This window comes from Tigriopus californicus, chromosome 11 (assembly GCF_007210705.1).
Source record: "Tigriopus californicus strain San Diego chromosome 11, Tcal_SD_v2.1, whole genome shotgun sequence".
NCBI lineage: Eukaryota > Metazoa > Arthropoda > Copepoda > Harpacticoida > Harpacticidae > Tigriopus > Tigriopus californicus.
In genome coordinates this window covers 15415267-15434833 of record NC_081450.1, presented here as the reverse complement: position 1 = coordinate 15434833, position 19567 = coordinate 15415267, and the positions used below count along the sequence as shown (strand labels likewise).

The following is a 19567-nucleotide window of genomic DNA, read 5'->3' as shown; positions in this document are numbered from 1 at the left end:
GAGCGAAAGAGATTAGCTTGGTCGGCATTAGGATTTCGGTGCCATTTATTGAGTTCATAATCTTTTCAACTTGAGGCAATAACTATTTCTGCCATATCCATGACTTTCTTTGCGTGAAGTTTCTAGAAATGAGCCTTAAAGAAAGTAGAAAATGTTAAGACACCTGTTTTGCTTCACCGACGAACTTCTAGAAATATGGACTGTGAACGGGTTTCCCGTCAAATCGGGCTGCTCTTGATCAGAGCACTTCTCAGGTACTTTTCGAAATAAAGTAATAAAATAAGAAACGTACAGGTCCTCAATTAATGGAATGTCATCTTAGTATTATTCAGTTTTAAAGTGGTTGATTTCAAAGTTATGTTGTCAAAAGCTTATGTAGGTGACCAAGAGCAGGCAGAAAATGTTAAAACTACGTAGTAATTATTACATAACTTTGATCACATCTTCCGAGTACCCAAGTACTATGGTTTTGCGCTCGAATTTGTCCAAGTTCATCTATCAAGATCTTGTGATTCTATGAAGTGCTTATTTTGAATAAAATGAATAGCTCAGGAGATAAGACTTATTTCCTTCCATTTGCAGTCCACATTTTTAGAAGTCTGTGTTTTCCCCTTTTTGCTATCTAGTTTCTCCTCAAATGAAGTTGAGGTTGTTGACCAAGTCCACATTTTAAAATTTGAACTTGGATAAAATTAAGGCACAGAGACGGCTGGGCATCGAAAACACAGTGTTTCTTTTGTCATGGAAAGGGGGACTCAGGCTTCACAAGTAACTCAACACAATCAAAAAGTCAAACTTGATCCGTGAAAATCCGTTCATTGTGACTGGAAATCTACTTTTCAGGCAAACGCCTGAAGAGAGCCAAGAAATAAAGTTCTAACAACGAAGTTTGGCTTCCTTTGCGTTGATGAGAGTCAAAATGATATCCATGGAAAACGGTTTCCATGTAAGAAAAGCACAATTAGCTTCCTGTCTTCGCATTTTCTAGGAGCCCTTGAGTAGCCTCGCTAATCTTTGTCTTTGAGAGACATTCGATGACGTGTGATTCAATGACGCATGAGATCCAAGTGTCGGCTATTGTTCCACGAAAGTAGGTAAATAGTCTGGAACAGACTGGATGCCTCGCAATGGAACAAAGAATGGCTCATTCAGTAGCCATTCGGGCTACAAGGCAGGTTCGAAAGAGATATATTCTGCTAAAATATGGACAATTTTGTGTTCATTCACGTCAGTGTTAGGCCAAATGGACGTTATGCATCTTGATTTTGGAACTTTGTTGCTGCGACCTCTGGTGAAAAAAAGAAGTTCGGTCCCAATTCACCATTCATCACACTAGTCAGTTATAACCACTTCCACTTTGGTTCAATGGTTATAAATAAGTATCCGATCTCGAGATCTTCTTGAAAAGTATCCGTTAATTGTTATTGAGAGTTGAAGAGAGTCTATGAGTTGTGTACTTTCGACGAGTTTTATTTTCACCAACGACGTAGATGGGTTGATTAAAAGTTCCATCGGAGACCACTGGCCACCAGAAAACCCATCACCAAAGTTGGGACCACTGAGGGACTGGTCTGAATGGCGGCCTTGGAACTGAGTAGCTCTCCAAGAGGGTCATTGCAGATGTGGGTAGAGCAAAAGCAGAGATTGACGTCAATTTCAACCTGAAATATGGGAACCGGGAATGACAAACGCTTGGAACGTGCTCCATTGACCCGTTCAAGATAATGTGCATTTTGATGGATCGTGCGTCTCAGCACAGGCAAGTGTCTAGCTTCCCTACGGTTAGCCATAACTTTATATTCTTAGTCGCTATTTTTACTTGCGATAGATCACATAAACATGCATGAATAAATGTCCTCATGCCCGTTTACTTTTACCTACACCCTGAAACAGAGATTCAGGTTTCTTGGTCCCAAAAGAAGCCACCCTTCTTCTTTTAAATGACCTTGGTTACTGAGCATGATGGCCGTCTTGTAAGTTTGGGTGTAGTTCTAGCTTCAGACTTGCCAAATTTGCCCCAGCTTTTTTGGAAGCGCTCACTTGTGGATGGCTTAATATTGCAAGAGGAGCAACTCAGCACTGTGGAATCGATTTAGTTCGGAGGAGGCTTTAGGCCAATCGCTTACATCTTATAAAAACAAAAATGGGATCGAGCCATTATTGTTGGCCCATGCCCCTGAATCTAGGGCGGATCTTTGTCATGATGCTTCATTTGAACATGCAGTATGAAACTAAAGTCTCTGCCCTTTGACAAGACTTTGTCTGTTGACGAACCCCTTAACTGATTTTTCTAATTTGACTAAATATGTTATCATTGTTCTGTTCCACAATCTATCTCGATTGAATGAAATATCGCAGGCTTTGAGAGCAGGACGTTGTGGTGTCTGATCACAACTTTGATTTTATTACGATGCTTAATCCTTGAAATTAAGCTATAAACACCTTCTTTCTCCTGATATAGTTGAATTTTGGTCTTCACCTATCACTCGCTACTTTGGCAGGCGGTGCCTTGTATCGCAATTTCTAGGAAGAAAATGTCTGGTAAAGATCAAAAGGTCCACCATTTCCGTGTGCACGTACATGCTAGAAATGGGAAGAACTACGGCAATGTGCTTAGTCATGCCTTGACTTCATTGAATTCAACGTGCGGTTGTTGCGTGAACACACCCACTTCTTGGAAGATGGCAATCTTGACTTTACATTTAATAGCAGTTATTGCTGATATCTGCGAGACAAATTGGCGCGCTCGGCAAGGGAGGAGAGACTTTTCTGGCCTAAAGGTCGTATCTGCCATAATGTCTCACACAATATGTTGGGTCAATATGTACCAAGTGCGTAGGCAGTTGCCGTTCCAAAAGACTGTTGAATACATTTTTTGTCCCAAGAGCCTGGCTTCATCCCACGTAATTGTCCATATTACCGCCAACCTCTGCCCACAACAACGCGTCTGAATCTCAATCTTATTGTAGCGGTGTTTTTAACAACTCAAGAAAAGTAACTTGATGTAAAGCTCATTTTCTACTTACATACGTAGGCCTAATATGGACACCTAGAGTTGTCATAAAACAAGTCTGTTCGCCAAATGTCTTACCTGGATTTTGCGCTTGGCTTTATCACGGATATCCACATTTTGGAGGTCTCTATCACATCCATAGCTATGTTGATGCTTGGCCTCTGAGCAACCAAGAAATTGGACATCTGCAAGAAAAAAAGAACCAACCGAGCGATGAAAAACAAACAGACCGACATGTAGCGCTCATGAAGATCCAGTTGTCACGGTTGACTCGGATCCGGTTTTGGAACGTCTCCTATTTGGGTCCAGAGGCAAGGAGCGAGTTAAAAGTCTCCCTCCCTCAGACTCGACTTCCACTCCACAACCCTTGGGGACCATCACCGCCTCATAAGCTCATGATCTATCGTCAGTCTTTGGGAGTTCTCTCTACTCGATTAATACACCAGTTGCACTTGCATACGACTTGTACAATACACATGTACATACTGTACACTGTGCATAGTTCACATATGAGAAGAAAATGCGTGTCGTACGAGTACATTCTTGTCCATCCAGAATTCCAGACGCGGTTCTTCGAGACGAAGGCGTGGATTCGGAAGGGATCGGGAGGCAAAAATGGATCAAGCCAGGGATTGAAGAATGATGATAAACCGATGCCAGGACAATGCCCCCTTCCCAGGAACCCAGAGATGATATGCAATGAAATAGACTAGTCGCTCTTCACACTCAGACCGAGAGGGAGGCTGGTCAGAAACATGTGCAGGATTAGATCGGGTCAATATTGAAAATCATCACTCTTTCTCCATGGGCAGTAGGTAGTAGAGCTCTACATACAAGAAGACACGCAATAATGGAAACCTGAGCACCTGAGCTAAGTGAGTACGCGTAAGTACATTCAGTAGGTCTGTCTTCTCAATTGAGTCAAGGAACACTTCAGGGAAATGATGGAACAACACAATCCCGCTTCTCGTGCCCACATTCCAAGCTTAATGGGAACATCCTTGTTTCTCTGGGGCATTCAAAAATGGATTTTTATTGGGGGGGGCCGCAATTGGACGCTCGTTTTCCCTCGGCAAATTAGTGGAAAACCTGAAGCCAAGTTCCGGATCTGAACAAGATCTTGATCGGTTGACCTAAAAACTGTTCTTCTCGAATTGTTTTTTTTCCTTTTTTCACGTTTTCCAGTCAGTTTTTGACCCCAGTTTTGGAATAGATTTAATTGAGAGCGCATTGAAATAGTAGCACCAATCCCGAGGGCCATCCTTTTGAGAGTGACTACCTCAAAAACCAAAAAGATAGGAAGAAAAGTTGGTCAAGTACACCTTTGTGCTCAACAAGATTGGAGGAAGTAACTGCCTGACGGGAAATATCAAGACTAAACGTTTCCACGACAAGAATGAATGGCAAGCGTGTTCAGCAAATTTAGCGCGGCGTTCATGTAATTGAATAATTGTCAGCATATCTCAATATCTTAAAAATTCCTTGTCGTTGCTTCAAGCCTTTTGAATTATTGAACAGATTAATTTTAGCATTCAAGACGGTGATGCACGAAACTGGAAGCAAATGGTACCGTACACAATTCTAAACATACCAAACATCAAATTGGATATGAGTCCTAGTGAGCTGTTCTCTCACATCTCCGAGAGTTCTCGTCTCAATTAACTTTTGAAGGCCTTGGAACAAAACTATCATTTTCGGTATCGGCAAAAGCACAAAACCCTTGAACTGTCTATAGCTATGAATTCCTAATCACAACAGGTTCTTTCAATTGCATAAATTTGGACGCTTGGGTTTGTGTAACAATGCTTCAAAGTTGTCCACATTGTCCTCAAGGTTGCGACGACACTCGAATTAAAGTTTCGGAATCTTCAAACAACCTTCATTTCTTGGGAAACCAACATTCGCGAAACCATTCTGAAGAATTCCCGGGAATAACGAGAAATGCCGAGAAATGTGAATACATCCCAAATCCCTTTAAAACAAGCTTCAAATACTGTTATCGGCCAAAAAAATGACAGGAAATGGTTCCTGTACATCATGATTTTTGTTCTTCAAAATAAGCTTTAAGAATGCATAGGATATTCATACAGTTGTTATTAGACCTTATCTTCAGCGAGAAGATGGTTAAAAGAAGAATGACCAGTATTGCGGGTTTAATCCATTTGATTCGAAGTCCAATAGCATACAAAATGTATTTTTCTATTAATTTTAGGTATCTTCTCAAATAAGTCTGTCAGTAATTTGATTCATGTCGATAAATAGCAAATCGAAATCGATTTTGTAATTCCTGTCTGGAGTAAGGCACTTTTGCATATGAACCACAAAACAACAGCTTAAATTAAATCACTCTCAGTCGACTCACAGACTATTAAGGATGAAGAAGTTTTCGGGAAACATGTTTTCTCGGGGAACTTGATCGATTCAAATTTTGGACCTTTTCTCGGGATTTCTCGTTCCCGAGAACGAAACTCGGTCTCGGACAGCGCACCTAGCTTCTCATTTCATTCTTCAGTCGATAGATCTGTCCAAGATAAGCCAAGGCTCGTTTCTTCCAATGAGTAGATAGATGCATGTGTGTGTCTCTTCCAATACTCCAGCCAGACTTTAAAAAGACTAGGCAATGGTTCCCCGTGTTTCAAAGTCCTCTTGACGGGACCCTGCTTGAAGCTAGCTCCGATACTGGTCCTTTTACTTACGTAGATCATTGGAGGGATCATTATCGCCATGGTCGTAAAACCCTGTGGCCCCAAAACAGCTCTTCACACCCACGGGACAGGTCCTCATGAATCGATTGGCCACGGCTCCATCCTTGAGATTGTCCAAGAGCTCGGTACAAGAATGATTGTACATCTTCTTCCCGATGGCAGTGCCATAACTACCCACCACGTCATTTTCCGGGTGGACCTTGGCCAAGCCACACGCGTAACATTGAATCTGTTGTTCCGATTTGGATTGCGTTTGGGAGTCTAGAACCAGAGGACGAGCAAATTAAATCAACCACGTATGAAAGGTTCAGAGAGTAGCATTCAATAGTTCCGGCTTCTAAGACTCGGTTATCCGTCATCATCACAAATCTTTCTCAACAATTTGCCATACTCTGATTTAAGGAGTTTTATGTATTTACTTCACCATCAGCCACCATCAGCCAACAAACCGAAAATGGTTTGCGAAGATAAAAAAGGTGTCAAGGCGTTGTTTTCGGCTGGTTTTGTTACATTTTTATCATCATCCGAGTGAAGGCGCAAAAAAATGGGACTATTAGGGAACGTCGGCCTTTGACTCTCCTGGATTTTTTGAGCAACGATTGAAGTCAAGGAAAAGTTAGCGAAGGAAAATCAAAAAGAAAAACTGCGCAAGGAGAAGCTCCCCTGATTGCTTTTTTTTAAGAAAAAGGAACTTCTCCAAAGAGGTTTTGAGGAGCAGAAAGTTTGGAGTCAAAAATCTCATTTTGTTTACCCCAGAGGCTCATCTCGTTAGTCATGGTAAAGTCGAAACTTTGAGAACGAAATATTACATTGAGCGGGACGAACTAAACTTTGAAGTTTCTCTAAGAAAGCGTGTATTTTTACATTAAAACATTGGAAACTTATTCGGGATGGCTTTGGCTAGCGTTGGTCAGAGAAAAAGGATCAAACACTTTGATTGTGGAACACTGAAAAGTTTGGCAGGTCAAAACCCTACCAACGTTTTCCCTCTAATACCCATAAGTTGAAGCGAGTTTTCCATCATGTTTGATTTGATGTCTTTCATTATTGGATCTTCTGATTGCTTTCAGGGTTCGTTGGGTTGGGGTACATCTGCTTTTCGAGATCGACATCAGCCATCAAGGATTTCCTCTGAACCGGTGGGAAAGCTTTCATTTTTGTCCCCAGAGAGATTTCAAATTCACAGAATCCAAAATAGAATCCTCCAACTCGTTGGTAGTGCATAGCGCACGTAATACTGTATGTTGTAGAGTAGTGAGTGCTCCAAAGGCCTGATTAGATTAGGCGATATTCAAAAAGCCTATTCATTAGCATCCAAAATGATCCAAGGCTACCTTGTCAGTTTGCCAATGCCTGACAGGGATCCCAGGGCAAGTCGAAAGTCATCCGGACTTAATTCAACGAATCACTTATAATCTACACCAAAGAACAGAACCCGGGAGAGGTGTGTCCTTGGGTCGCTCAAGAACTGTGAACGCATGTATGTAGTGTAGGTGCGGTATATATATCGTTGATATTCGTACATATGAACTTTCAACCCAGAAGACCTCGAGGGTCTTGCTCTCTTAACATTTCCACTTTTTTCCGCATTTCAACTTCAACACAGCCACACAAATTGCGGTAAAAAACTCGGTGAAAGCTGCCGTTGAGTTGGGAGGCCTTGGGTTCCAGGCCTCACAAAGGGGGCCTTGGCTCACCACCAAATGTTCGTCTATAGTACACCTCTGGAAAAATGCCGTTCCACGTTTAAAGTGGCATTATTACGTCTGCTTCTTCATAGGGCATGTTGAATTAATTAATTATTTTCAAAATAATTTTAACCTTTTAGCGGATAATCAATTGAACAATTGAATCATTTTGTGTGGTTTTCAGAACACAAGAAGAATGTCCAAAACATCGTTTGCCGTGCGTGAAAAGAAGCACTATAACAAATGATTTGTTCTGAAAATCCATTGAAAGTTTATGTTACCACATTGAGAAGGGAGACGAACACTAGTCATTCTATTATCATTGAAATCTAGAATGAAATGATAAAATGTTACTAATTTACAGTTTCATACCATTCTCTTACTTTTTTTTCGATATGGCCCATATTCGTGTAAAAAATGCAACGTAGACCCAAAAATAAACGTACATTACAACAAAAAAAATCGATCATCAAGACTGCTACTTGTTCAATCTTCAAAGCAACATGATAAGGAGAATGAACCGAATTGATAAAAAACCAGTTTGACAACATAGAATAAAAGAAGACATTAATTTGGTTCATTTTTTAAGAATGACAGATATGGCACTAGTAATATTATTGTGTGACAAGTAAACAATTTTCCCCAAGAATTTTTTCATTCGTTTGTTTTTCCCGTTGGAAAAGGATTGCCAGCCTTGATTAAAAAAAAACAATAAGGCAACCTGATTGTTATCGCAAAAGGTAAAAAACTCAAACATAAAAGAATGTTCATTACCCTGAATTCCAGCAACCTCTCCTCATTGAAAGCAAAGTTTTTGTACGGTTTGATTAAAATGCCTATCTTTGTGACTCCAACTCAAATTAAAACTTATGTACCTAAAATCATAAAAAGGCAGTACTTTTAAGAAACCATTTTAATGGATCCTTTGCTTACCGATTGAAGATAAATTTAAATTTGATTAATGAACTCACCACTCAGTTACAAGAGCCTCAAAGGTTCTATTTCATCGGTTACAGTTCCAAAATACCCCGTTATTTCTGAACACAAGCTCTGAACAAAAATACAGACTGTCACTTTCGTACAAAGTAGTAAAGATTGCTTAGTCTTTTTCTGGAACAATTTCAAATTAGCTCTTAACACTACATTTCGTAAGTTGGCGTTCTCTACCAATGTAGATTTGTGAAGAAAAAAAATCAAAACTGATAAAATTACGCTTAGTTCATTGACTAATGAAATCTCATTAAAGCAATTCGGTTTTAAGAAAGCCTTAACAAAAAGCCAAAATTTCAAAAAATGCCAGTTGCTTGCATTTTCTATGGTATTCATCCAAAAGTATAACTGTGCATAATTCCGATATTTGTAAAAGATATCCTCAAAAATTTATGTCCTAAGAGTGCTGAAGTAAGGCAATCTAGTATTTTGATGTAGTTAAAGAAATATACAGTATATACAAGAAAACGGAAAATGCCCCTTCACCTTTTCGAAATTGAAACTTGGGATGAATTGAGTTCATATATAACGGGAGTATTTTGGAGTTGAAACTGAAGGAAACGATAACGGTTAAATAGATTGTGTATGTGCTTTGTGTTTTAAAGCTCTAATTCTCCTATGAACTGATAATGGAGTTCGCCCTAATTTTTGTCAAAAAGTGTCCTATTTTACTTTTCATACTTTTTAGATCTATTTTTTAACATTTGAGCTAAAATTTTATGAACCAGTAAAAATCAAGATTGACACTTGACTTTACAAACTTGTGAATGCCAAAACTTTTTCGGGTATTTCCGCCAAATCATGACATGGGAATCGCATCAATGTGTGTAGTGAACATGTCGAATGAACAAAAATACGCCCATCATATCTCTATAACGATGTCTCCCTATCAATAATATTAACAAAATACCACTTTAAGATTGCTCCCGGTTTCTTTTCGAAATGGAATCTCACAGTCTTTTAAATTCATATGCTAACAAGAACATCTTTTCAACAATAACTGACATGACATACTTGTTGAATAGTTGGCTGATTACCTACTTTGGTTATGCCTTAGTTCGTCCCTGCTCTTGGGGACAAATTCAAATGCACAATGTCATTTGTTCTTGTGAGTGAGTGAAAGAGAACTCGGAGGTTGGCCAAAGAAGTGGAAACCCCGAGAATTTCGCATTCCCCTCACTGTGCACAATGCACCTACACACCCACTCACTCACCCACACGTAAACTAAACTGTACGGTACATCCAATTGGAGAGCGAGACGTCATGGCCTGCCGAGGAGTTTATGATGTCTGCAACAATTTCGCCCTGACGTGTGCTCTTGTAGCGAATCCATTTACGACCTTTTAACTTTATCGACTGTTTTGCATTTCGACGCCATCAAAGTCGCTTCCCATTTAGGGAACGAATACCTGGAACCTGGATGGCACTCAGCAATGATGACAAATGCTAGGGAAGAGTGTTCGTAGTGTGAGTTATTTGTTGTTTGTTGGTCGGTCATCTCTTGATCTACCTTTCAAGCCTCTGTCATTTACGTAGACATGGCCTTGTAGCCAATGAGCCTTCCCCTCAACTTTAGATTCGATCGTGCTGATCATTGATTTGACTTGATTGGAAGTGGCGAACTTGGTCGACATGGCTTTAAAGACACAATACTGAAAAAAATGCCTTGGAATTTTGATGAAGTTTCCGTTTGAGGGATCTTTTTCATCCGAGATGAAACCCGTCGTCCAGTCAGCAACGACGTCTTGGTACCTACTCTCTGTCTACTCGGCAAAATATTTTTTTTTTGTTATTGAATACGATGATGCAAGACCATTGGGTAAGAAGTCAAAGCGTATTATAGGTACAAAGTCTTCATTCTTTGATGTTCTTGTTGGCATTTGTGGGTTTGTTCCAGGCACACTACGAGAGCGCCCAGCATCATGCATTTCCGTGGAAAGTTTAAAGCTATGCAGGAATGCACGAACGTGGATCTAAATAGCTAGTCATGAGAGATCATTGTTTTTTGTTCTTTTTAACACATGTGGTAAAAAGATGGTAAACCGTCTTTCCCTGACTTTAAAGAGACAAATTACCTCATTTTCTTGGCATTCTAAGACAATAATAGCTCACTTTCTTGATATTTTCCTTGGCTTGTTGCAATATTCTCTAACGTTCCATATCTCATGTCATGATCGTCTCATAGTATTTGCTCGACACTTCCCCTCAACTCAATATAAAAAATCGACGCTCTCTCTCTTCATCTCATTCAAAGTGTCTGGTGTCCAAATTGTATGTTCTTATCTTGTTGTCTATTCCACCTAAGTTACCTTACACTTGTATAGTTCAGATATTGAGGAAAAAATTTTTTTTTTGTCCTTGATTAAAATTCAACCACAATTTAGAAAATATGTAGACAGTATTCGAGTTTTGAGAAACTTATTCATACTCCGCTCTGTTGCAGCCCATGTCCATGACATCCAATCAAGCCGTCGTGCTCATTATCAAAATGAATGGTTGTCAATAAGCCTAATGTTTGTTAATGGTCGCTGGCATTTGATATCAATTAATCCTCGATCATCTTCTCCACAAGAAAGGTTATTTCAAATCGAATAAAAGCCCTAGCTATTGAATTTCTGCATCTTTTAAGGCTATTCCAAATTTGTAAAAAAGCCCACTCGAACAGACTTAATGACGACCGCTTTTTGGTCCATGTGTTTCGCTTTTTTTCTTTGTGAAAATGATTTTCGTTATAACAAAATGCTAACAATGTTCGCTTTGAGCAATCAATGATCAGTAACTAAGGAATATGTACACAATGACAACATTTTTGATAACTTCACTTGATCGGAAAAAATCTTCGTAAGTTCGATGTTCCACTTTTTACTGGACGCTTTGAATTTGTGTCTCTGAAGGATGAAAAACCCACACGCTTGTTTGACATTTTTGACATTTTTCTTCAAAATTCATAAGCATTTTGGGATGTACTTTTTTCATTAAGGGAACAATAAAACTGGATTGCTATAATATGAAAAAGTGCGTTTTGAAGGATACTTTTCACGTTAACGTATGAGCTGAGCGTTAATGGAGTGAATTTGTTACTTTTGCTTGACTGATCCTAAAAATTGTCCACTATCTACTTATACGTTCGATTATCAATCATTTTGGAGTAAGTACACCCAATGAATGAGTGTAACAATAATAGAATAGGAATATACGCAAAAAATCTTTGCTTGATGGGAAAGAGATCAGAATTGAAACCACCCAAGAGTTGGGGTCGACAGATCGAGACTTGAAGTTTCCAAATAAACCCTCTTGACCAGAATGACAAACAAAATGTTGACAAAAGATTTATTGTTTAAGGTTACTGGTAAATTCGAGTAAACAACCCTATCCTAGAAAACACACATTTTGACCACATTTTCTTTTGCTTTGTTTCCAACAACTTCCGCGGTCGCCATTTGACGGTTTAGCTCGAGTTTTGCATGTTACGATGGAGGACCTATCTCGAATCTACATATTAGGGTTCAGTATGCATGCCTGGATCCGTGCATGCCTGCCTGCTGACTTGACATGTCAGACATTGGCACAGATCTGAATGTTGGCGTGCCCTTCGTCAGTGAAGTCAAGGACCCGCCGCCGCATGCTAGGTTTCACCCCGCAGGTCGAACACAGTAAATTATGGCTTTCAAGATCCCTTATTCATCCTGTATAAAGCGCTCTCATAATCCTGAGAACTTAGAACTTAGGCAAGCATGTCTAGCTAAGTCACGGTCCCAAAGAAGCATGGCCACCACACAACTCATACTTGGGTGCCTTTGTCGTTGTTGTTGTTGTTGTTGTGTTGATGTTGGTGACAACAACAACAACAACCGCACGCATGTACCATAATAATAACAGCAAGAAGAAAAGGAACAACAACAACAACAACAACAGTGACAGCCACTGCTTTTTGACAGGCATGATGAAACACAAATTAAGGGACAACTGGAGCAATTGGAAACGTTTCTAGATGCTTTTCAGCTTTGACATTCACCTCATTTAAGCATGATCATTTGTCTTTGCTTTCTTTAGACTTGTCATGGAACTAATCGCATGCGGAACGGGATCGATCAATGGGGAGACGCGGCTTTACCGAAATAATTGAAGAACCCAGACCACATTCTCTATGGCTCTGTTGAGAACAGACAGAGTAGCATTATAAATCATAAGATCCTTTGTCGACGGACATGGGCGAAGAGCATGTCGCGCATCTTCAAAGCTTTGGCACCTCTTTTGCCTTGTACGTACGAGTACGTATTACTTACGTAGAATACATTTCAGCTATCCGCCATTACCTTTTTGTGGTGCTAGAGGTTTTTGATATGTCTGGTTCACTTGCTCATGATTTGATGCCCAAATGGTTTGTACTGCCTATGAATGTTCAACACTATTAACAACAGTGTTTGAGTCACGCTACGAATGATATTCAGAGTATTATATTTTCCCTTGACACCCTTCCCCAAGGAATGGGGTTTTACGGGTTTTACCCTTTATGGATTTGGTCAGACTTGCCATTTCGTAAAAGGAATGACCAATTTCTAGATGAAAATGGACCAAATCGATGCTCTCAAATCTAGGTAATTACATTCGCTTTAGGGTTACCCAGTGAAAACCTATTTGTTCGCCATCTCACAAACAAAATTAGAACGATCAAATCGGGAATTGCGTGGAAAGTGGTTGCTTTTACAGGTGCAACTTGACGGTCTAGAACTAAAGTTGGTTTGTCAAGTTCCCCTATGTTGTGACAAAAAAAAGATACGTTTCATCATGAATTAAAAGGCTGTTCATTCACTCAAAGTACGTGAACGTGTAGTGTCCGTACATGGTTGGACGTGTCGAGCATTCCGTAGAAAACTCGATTCCCATAAAGGGAGGGGCCAGAGCGTTCAATTGGACCTGGATGGCTCTCAAGGGTGATCCCAGCATTGGGAAGTATAGCCCAATTTCAACTTATTTTAGCGGTTAATATCCTTTGAAGCGAATCTTATCTTGGGTTTGGGCTGCTAGGGTTAGATAGATGTTTGAGCCTCGAAGGCGGCCATCAAATCATCTATTGACAAATATCAATGAGCAATGTCATGCACAATATTAGTTTGGTTCTCTGTCTGTGGGCGTAGATGGCGTCTAAAAGTGTCTAGGAGAAAGGTCAGAATGGAGAATCGATCTGGGGACCCGTCTCATGCTAGGAAACTTCGCTAGGTAGAACGTCATGTTTCCGCTGGTATTTGTATCTTTCGTTGAGGAAAAATTTGAATACATTTCCATGTTAGTGGAATTGTTTTGAAATGACCATACATCATGCTGAGTCACCTCTTTGCTCAAATGCTACGGGTTCGGTCTGAATCCATCACTTAATCATATTCATTGCAGGATATCAGGTAATTGCTTATGTTTCCTCGACAGGTCTTCAATTTCAAAGTCATCGTTTTTCAGGAGCGCGTGTCTTTTTGGATTTGGGTTTGCTGTCAATCTGTGTTTCCATCATTTGAATAAGGATTGAAATACTCAACAACTCCTCAATTCCAATTTTGGTCATTACTCTAGACCAACACTATATATACTTTAGAGCTCGATCGACCAACTCGTTGGTGAATCAAGAAGTGTATTGAATCACCGTTCAATTTTGTTAATTCGTATTTAAGGTGTAGAAAATATCCCACTTTTCAGTGTTATTGTGCTGGGATTTCCATTCATTTTATTTAGCGCTTAGAAAGATGGCATACAAAAAAAAATGTTTGAAAACAAATCCCTTCGATACCATGGCCCATTAATAAAACTTTGTGGCTTAGCACAAGCAGCCATGATTCTTTTTCATATCAACATTGTGCAGCCTTAATGATATCATATATTAAAATATATTTTATCAAGCAATGTACGGTATGAGCTTATTGTAAAGGCCTAATCAGTGTTTGTCCCCCCCACTCTATGAAATTAGCCGAACTTGGGAATGACCTTGAGCCTTGAGGTTCAAATATTGGAACATGTTTGGCTCATATCTAAGATGGGCTGTTTTATTCATTCAGTCCCGTTGATAATACATTTCACTCCTTCGAATATTAGGGACTTTAACTCATATCGACGTTTGCATTATATCTCAATAGGATATCCTACAACACTCTTTCCTCGACTTCAAAATTGAGTTGCGCCTGGCTAAAGGTGGAATTCAAGTTTACCAAAGAGACCTTGCCAAATTACCGGCCAAGTGATTAACAAACGCATTCGACTCGCACTCGTACTTTATCGTCCTTTCCTCCCTGGCAAGGTCGTAGTGTCAGCTTGGCCAAGTATTACTAAATTTGCACTTGTCGCCATGCACCATACAACATTGAAGACCCCCACCCCCCTCCCCCCCCCATTTCCTTCAATAGTTGCAGGGTAATGCTGGCCCAAAGAAATTATGATTGGCCTTTGTTCCGAGGTCAAACGATAAGCTTGGGAATGTGTGCTCACCTGCATTTCCAATAAGCATGGCTCCCCAGAGTGTGATTCCCACCATCCATGGTTGCCACCACCCAGCCTTCATCGTGGCTCGAAGTCACTTGAACTTCTTGAAGATAGATCGGATTTCGAAGGCCACAACAGCAATTCAACTACGGATATGACACACTCTCTGTCTACCACAACCGTTGAGCTTCCACTAAATGGAACGGTTCGATGATTCTCGTCTGAATGCGTCGAGAGATCGCTGAGAACGAAGGAAAAGGCTTCGAAAAAGACGGACTGGGAACAGAATTGGTCAGAGTGGGCAGAGTTGGTCGCAGTTTCGTCAGTTCCGGTGTCGCGATGTAACACACGCCAGAAAAGCCGAGTCTTCACGACAAGTACCCCTTATTCAATAGAGAGGGATCTGGTTCTCCCATAAATAAGAAAAGCGGTCAATTGGAGTCAACTTCCCCAGATTTCCAAGGGCCCTTCCGTTGTTGGCTTTCTGGTTGTCAAGACTCCCCGACAAACGACAAACGTCTTGAAAAAAGTTTTTTTTCGCCTGGTGGTGCTGCCGCTGGTTGCTGTTGTTGTTGTCGTTGCTACTGTTGTTGTCCCTTGATCCTCGTTGTGCTCCTCCTTCGTCGATGGTCCACCTTGGCCGCATGCGTGCACGGAATCCCGTTCAATGCATGAGCAAGTCAAGACGAGATCCTTTTCAGTTTTCAGACCCGACGTGCCTCTGGCGTTAGTTAGTCAGTTCATAAATGGAGCACCTTGCCACCTTGCCAGCGAGTTCTCCCGTGTATGCACACTACTACTGCTCCTGACTTCCTCCTCGGATCCTGGACTCGTGGGCCTGACCTGACGGTGGTGGGCCTCAAGAGAATGAGTGTTGTCTTTCGGTTGGGGGGGGTGGGGGGTGCTCGTGGATAAATGGAGACACCTAGACCAACAGCCTCGGCAACAGCAACAGCAACGACGACGACGACGATGGATCTCTGACCTTTACTAGACTGGTTGTCTGCCAACCCTTGGTCGTAGATAACAACACGTCTTGGGTGCTATGCGATATGACTTTCTCGAAGAGGATTTAATTTTCAGCTTCGTCTTGACACCGGGAATGACGTATGGTCAAAGCCAAGATTGTCTGCAAGAAAACACAGGGACCGATTTGACATTCCGAAATCTGCTTCCCCACGTAGTCCAGATCCGCATTGAATCGGACCCACTTGTTAAGACCACTTTGGCAACAGATTCCTGGGATTTCATCGGTCGGAAAATAGGCGGGTTTGTCGGGCTTCTTACCTGCTCAAGATTTTGGACGAGAATGACTCTTGACACTCGGAATCGACGTGGCAAACCAGGTTGTATGATTAGTTTCGCGAGAAACCGAGACTCATGCTCGAATGGGAGGATATTTACGTACATATTTCGGAGTCGGCCAACAATAACTTGATTTTTAGGCTGTCCTAGCTACATCGTCTTCCAGAACAGGTGTTATTTTACAAATCAAAGCAACTGCCGCAGAAGGAACCACCCAAGGAAACCGAATTGAATCGTTTTGAGCTAGCTTGTCATTTCTAAACCACCGAAAACTTGAAATCTCGTGTCAAATACCATTTCACAACTGTCAAAGTTAGGCAAGAGGTTCTATGTTCAAAATGTGTGCGTCAAAAAATGAATGGCTTTGAAACACTACCCATCCAGCCAAGATGATCGTTTCAACTGTTTTGGGCAAAACTTCGGGGTTCAATTGGATCTGCTTTGTTTTATCAAAGCGTACCCATTAACATAGTCGAACTTCCAAAAGGTCGATTTTTTTTTCAGGGGGCATATCTCATTACATCTGTGACAAGTTTCTCAGGAGTACTCGATGGCAAGCATGAGGGCCTAATGAAAGAAAACATTTTCAAGTGGGTAATACCTCGAAAGTACGACATAAATAACACATGGACAAAAGTAACCAGACATAATGGAAATTCAGTTACCTCTCCATGTGTTCTTCTCCTGGACAATGGCATTGTTCACGTCAACTCAGCAGCCCAAAGTTTTAGGAACCCAAATCAGTTGAGTGCCACAACCCAATGAGTGCGTGTTCTTTGTTATACTTTCAGGATTATGAACAATGTACAGAGCTCGAGAGCAAGCGAGAGAGCACTGACTGATCTATCCCAGGTCTCGTGTCCATCTGGTCACCTCTGGCAGACAGACGCAAAAGCTCAACAACGGGCCTCCAAGGAGCTGCTCGGGGATGATGCTTCGATGGTTTTTCTCTCTTCCTCTCTTTCTTTCTCTCTCACACACTCTCGTGTTCTCTCCGCTTCTTTCTCGTCTCGAGTCGTTTTCAAGTTCGCGGGATGTCGCGCAGTAAAGGCCGAACTTGGAGCACAAAGGCCAAATGAAGGGACAGATTTCGCCTGTGTCGAGCACAAGGTACGTGGAACGTGGAACGTGCGACAAAAAGACAAGACTACAGCCGAGGTTGAGAGAGGCTGGACTCAATGAAGCTGTGGAATCCAAGCATGAGTCTGAACGCATGTGCTTTTTAAGAGCGGATGGATGGACCCATTGAGGGCCACAAAGAGACTGGAAGTGTCATCATCTCATCACGAATTGGCCTCCGCAGCCAATGAACTTGGCCTTGAGGCCAAAAGTATCATCTTCCTCAATCAGGCTAACTACTCTTGGACCACAATCGTGGTCCATTGTCCGGGGGAGGGGGATTCATGCCAGATTTGCCAAGATCCATCAAAACTCCTTGGGGAACGAGGATCCCATCAAGTCTCGTCCAAAGGAAACATGCTAGAAACCAGAGAGACTCTTTTACATTCATAATTTGTGTTTTGTTTGACTGTGGACAGGCTGGTGGCCTCAAAACAATTTCTAAAAAAAAAAGAAAATTTGGCTTGCAAGACTAGGTTGATTGTACGACTTGGTCGTCTACGTAGTTTTCCTGCAAACGTACTTTGACTCAGGAACAGGAATAGATGGCTCTAGTCAGCAAAAGAGTGCGCAAAAACGAAGCGATTGGAAAGAACGAGTCTCAAAATGTCATCCATCTTCAAATATTAGCACATTAACGAAGAAAGACGATTCTACAAACTTTTCCACCATTTCGTATAAAATGAACTCGGCAAGGAGGTTCTTTTTTAAGGATTCGCTGGATCTCTACTCATCGCCCAAAAAGGGTACAAACTGCCTTTGTTCCACTCGGCCAAGATGAAATTATCCATCTAATATTAACCAGGGAAATAGATTTCCCTATCTATCTCCCTTGATTGATGCATCAAATGAAATAAACCTGATTTTTCGCTCTAGGTGTTTCCGTGACCAGTTCAATTCCCTGAGGAGCTGATCTCCAATCAGGCAACCACCAACAATTTCACAATGCTGCCTCCCCAGAAATAAAGATGAGTCAGCACTCAAGATTGTACATATACGCACACTTTCTGTAATTAAGATCTGTTGTCGCAGTGCCATAAGCACCTGACCATGGATACAAACCCACGTTTATCCAGTTTTTAAGAACCAAATGAGAAACCAATCCACTGTCCCATGCATCCAAGACTTAAAAAACCGTGTCAATGACGAGGTTACGTTTGAATTGAAGTTCTTCAGCCAAGGCAGATAAATTTTGCATACCACCACTTCAGACCTCAAAGAATCCAGCCCAACTCAAACGAAATCAACCCAGTTTAAGATTAAGCTTAATCTAGTATATGTTTAAAGTTGGGATGACGAGCGAAACTCGAGGCCTGCCCAGTCCATGGTTGCCCAAAATCCCCCTCAAACTGTTGGATTTCATGAAAACATGCATAACGTCTTAAAGATATCAAGGACACCATATTCATTTTGGCCAATGAGCAAGCCATTTTGCCCAAGCATAATTCCAGCCAGGTTTGGCCTTGCTTTGGAACTCAAGAGTACATCAAAAGAAAAGAGTAGGGGGCTGCTGTTTTTGTCCGTCGCATAGTGCAATTAGTGGAGCCTTCCGACCTTGCTAATTATAAAACTAGTCAGGCCAGGAGGCCATGATGAATTGCTAGAGCAACAAGATTATGACCTAAAATAAGATCTCCAAGAAAGGATCCTGGGCCACGGTATGCCTGGCTTCAATTTGTTTAAAAAATTACATTGACTAAAATTGACTGCTACAACACATTCCAATACGAAAGCTAACGGCTGGCTATGAACTAATGTTTTCCAACGTGGTACTCACAGCAAAATTGGTGTTCCTTTCGATGTGATTCTAGATATATATTTGGCTTTGAAAATTTAGCACCCGCCCTGTCTTGAAAAATTTTCGGACAAAAATAGGATTGCAGTGTGAGACACCTTAATGATGCTCGAAAATAATGGCTGGAAGAACCTTAAGATTGTGAGGGACGTTCAAATCGGTCGTTCTGTTAATAGATAGGCTGCACGTGAGGCCACAAACGTCGAGGTCGCTTCGTGCAGTCAAAAATAGACCAGGAAACATTCAATTACGACTCTATTTGCTCGGGACAGGCTGTATGCACACTACTTCTACCAATTGGTCTGGAAAAACACATCCTGTGCCTTGTCCCTAAATTATCACTCAACTGATCGTGCTACTTTGCCGCTGAGGTGAAACATCACCTAAGGTAATGATTGTATCTTTTTAATTAAATACCAATGATGCATCTTGTACTGAACATCGCAAAACCTCACTTGAAGTTAAACCTAACCATATACCTTATAT

The 19567-nt window shown here is 41.1% G+C and overlaps 1 protein-coding gene and 1 long non-coding RNA gene across 2 annotated transcripts; one reads left to right on the top strand and one right to left on the bottom strand.

The window, feature by feature from the left end:
- Positions 1-1172: 1172 nt before the first annotated feature.
- On the bottom strand, positions 1173-16981 carry LOC131890614 (uncharacterized). The gene is made up of 5 exons (XM_059240010.1): positions 16833-16981; positions 14869-15991; positions 5710-5979; positions 3092-3198; positions 1173-1661 (listed from the first exon to the last, which is right to left on the bottom strand). Exons 2-5 carry the CDS (start codon positions 14939-14941, stop codon positions 1500-1502), a joined length of 612 nt encoding a protein of 203 aa, XP_059095993.1. The 5' UTR covers positions 14942-15991; positions 16833-16981; the 3' UTR covers positions 1173-1499.
- On the top strand, positions 15850-18161 carry LOC131890615 (uncharacterized). The gene is made up of 2 exons (XR_009374329.1): positions 15850-16761; positions 16959-18161. It is a non-coding gene; the product is annotated as an uncharacterized LOC131890615 (long non-coding RNA).
- Positions 18162-19567: the final 1406 nt, after the last annotated feature.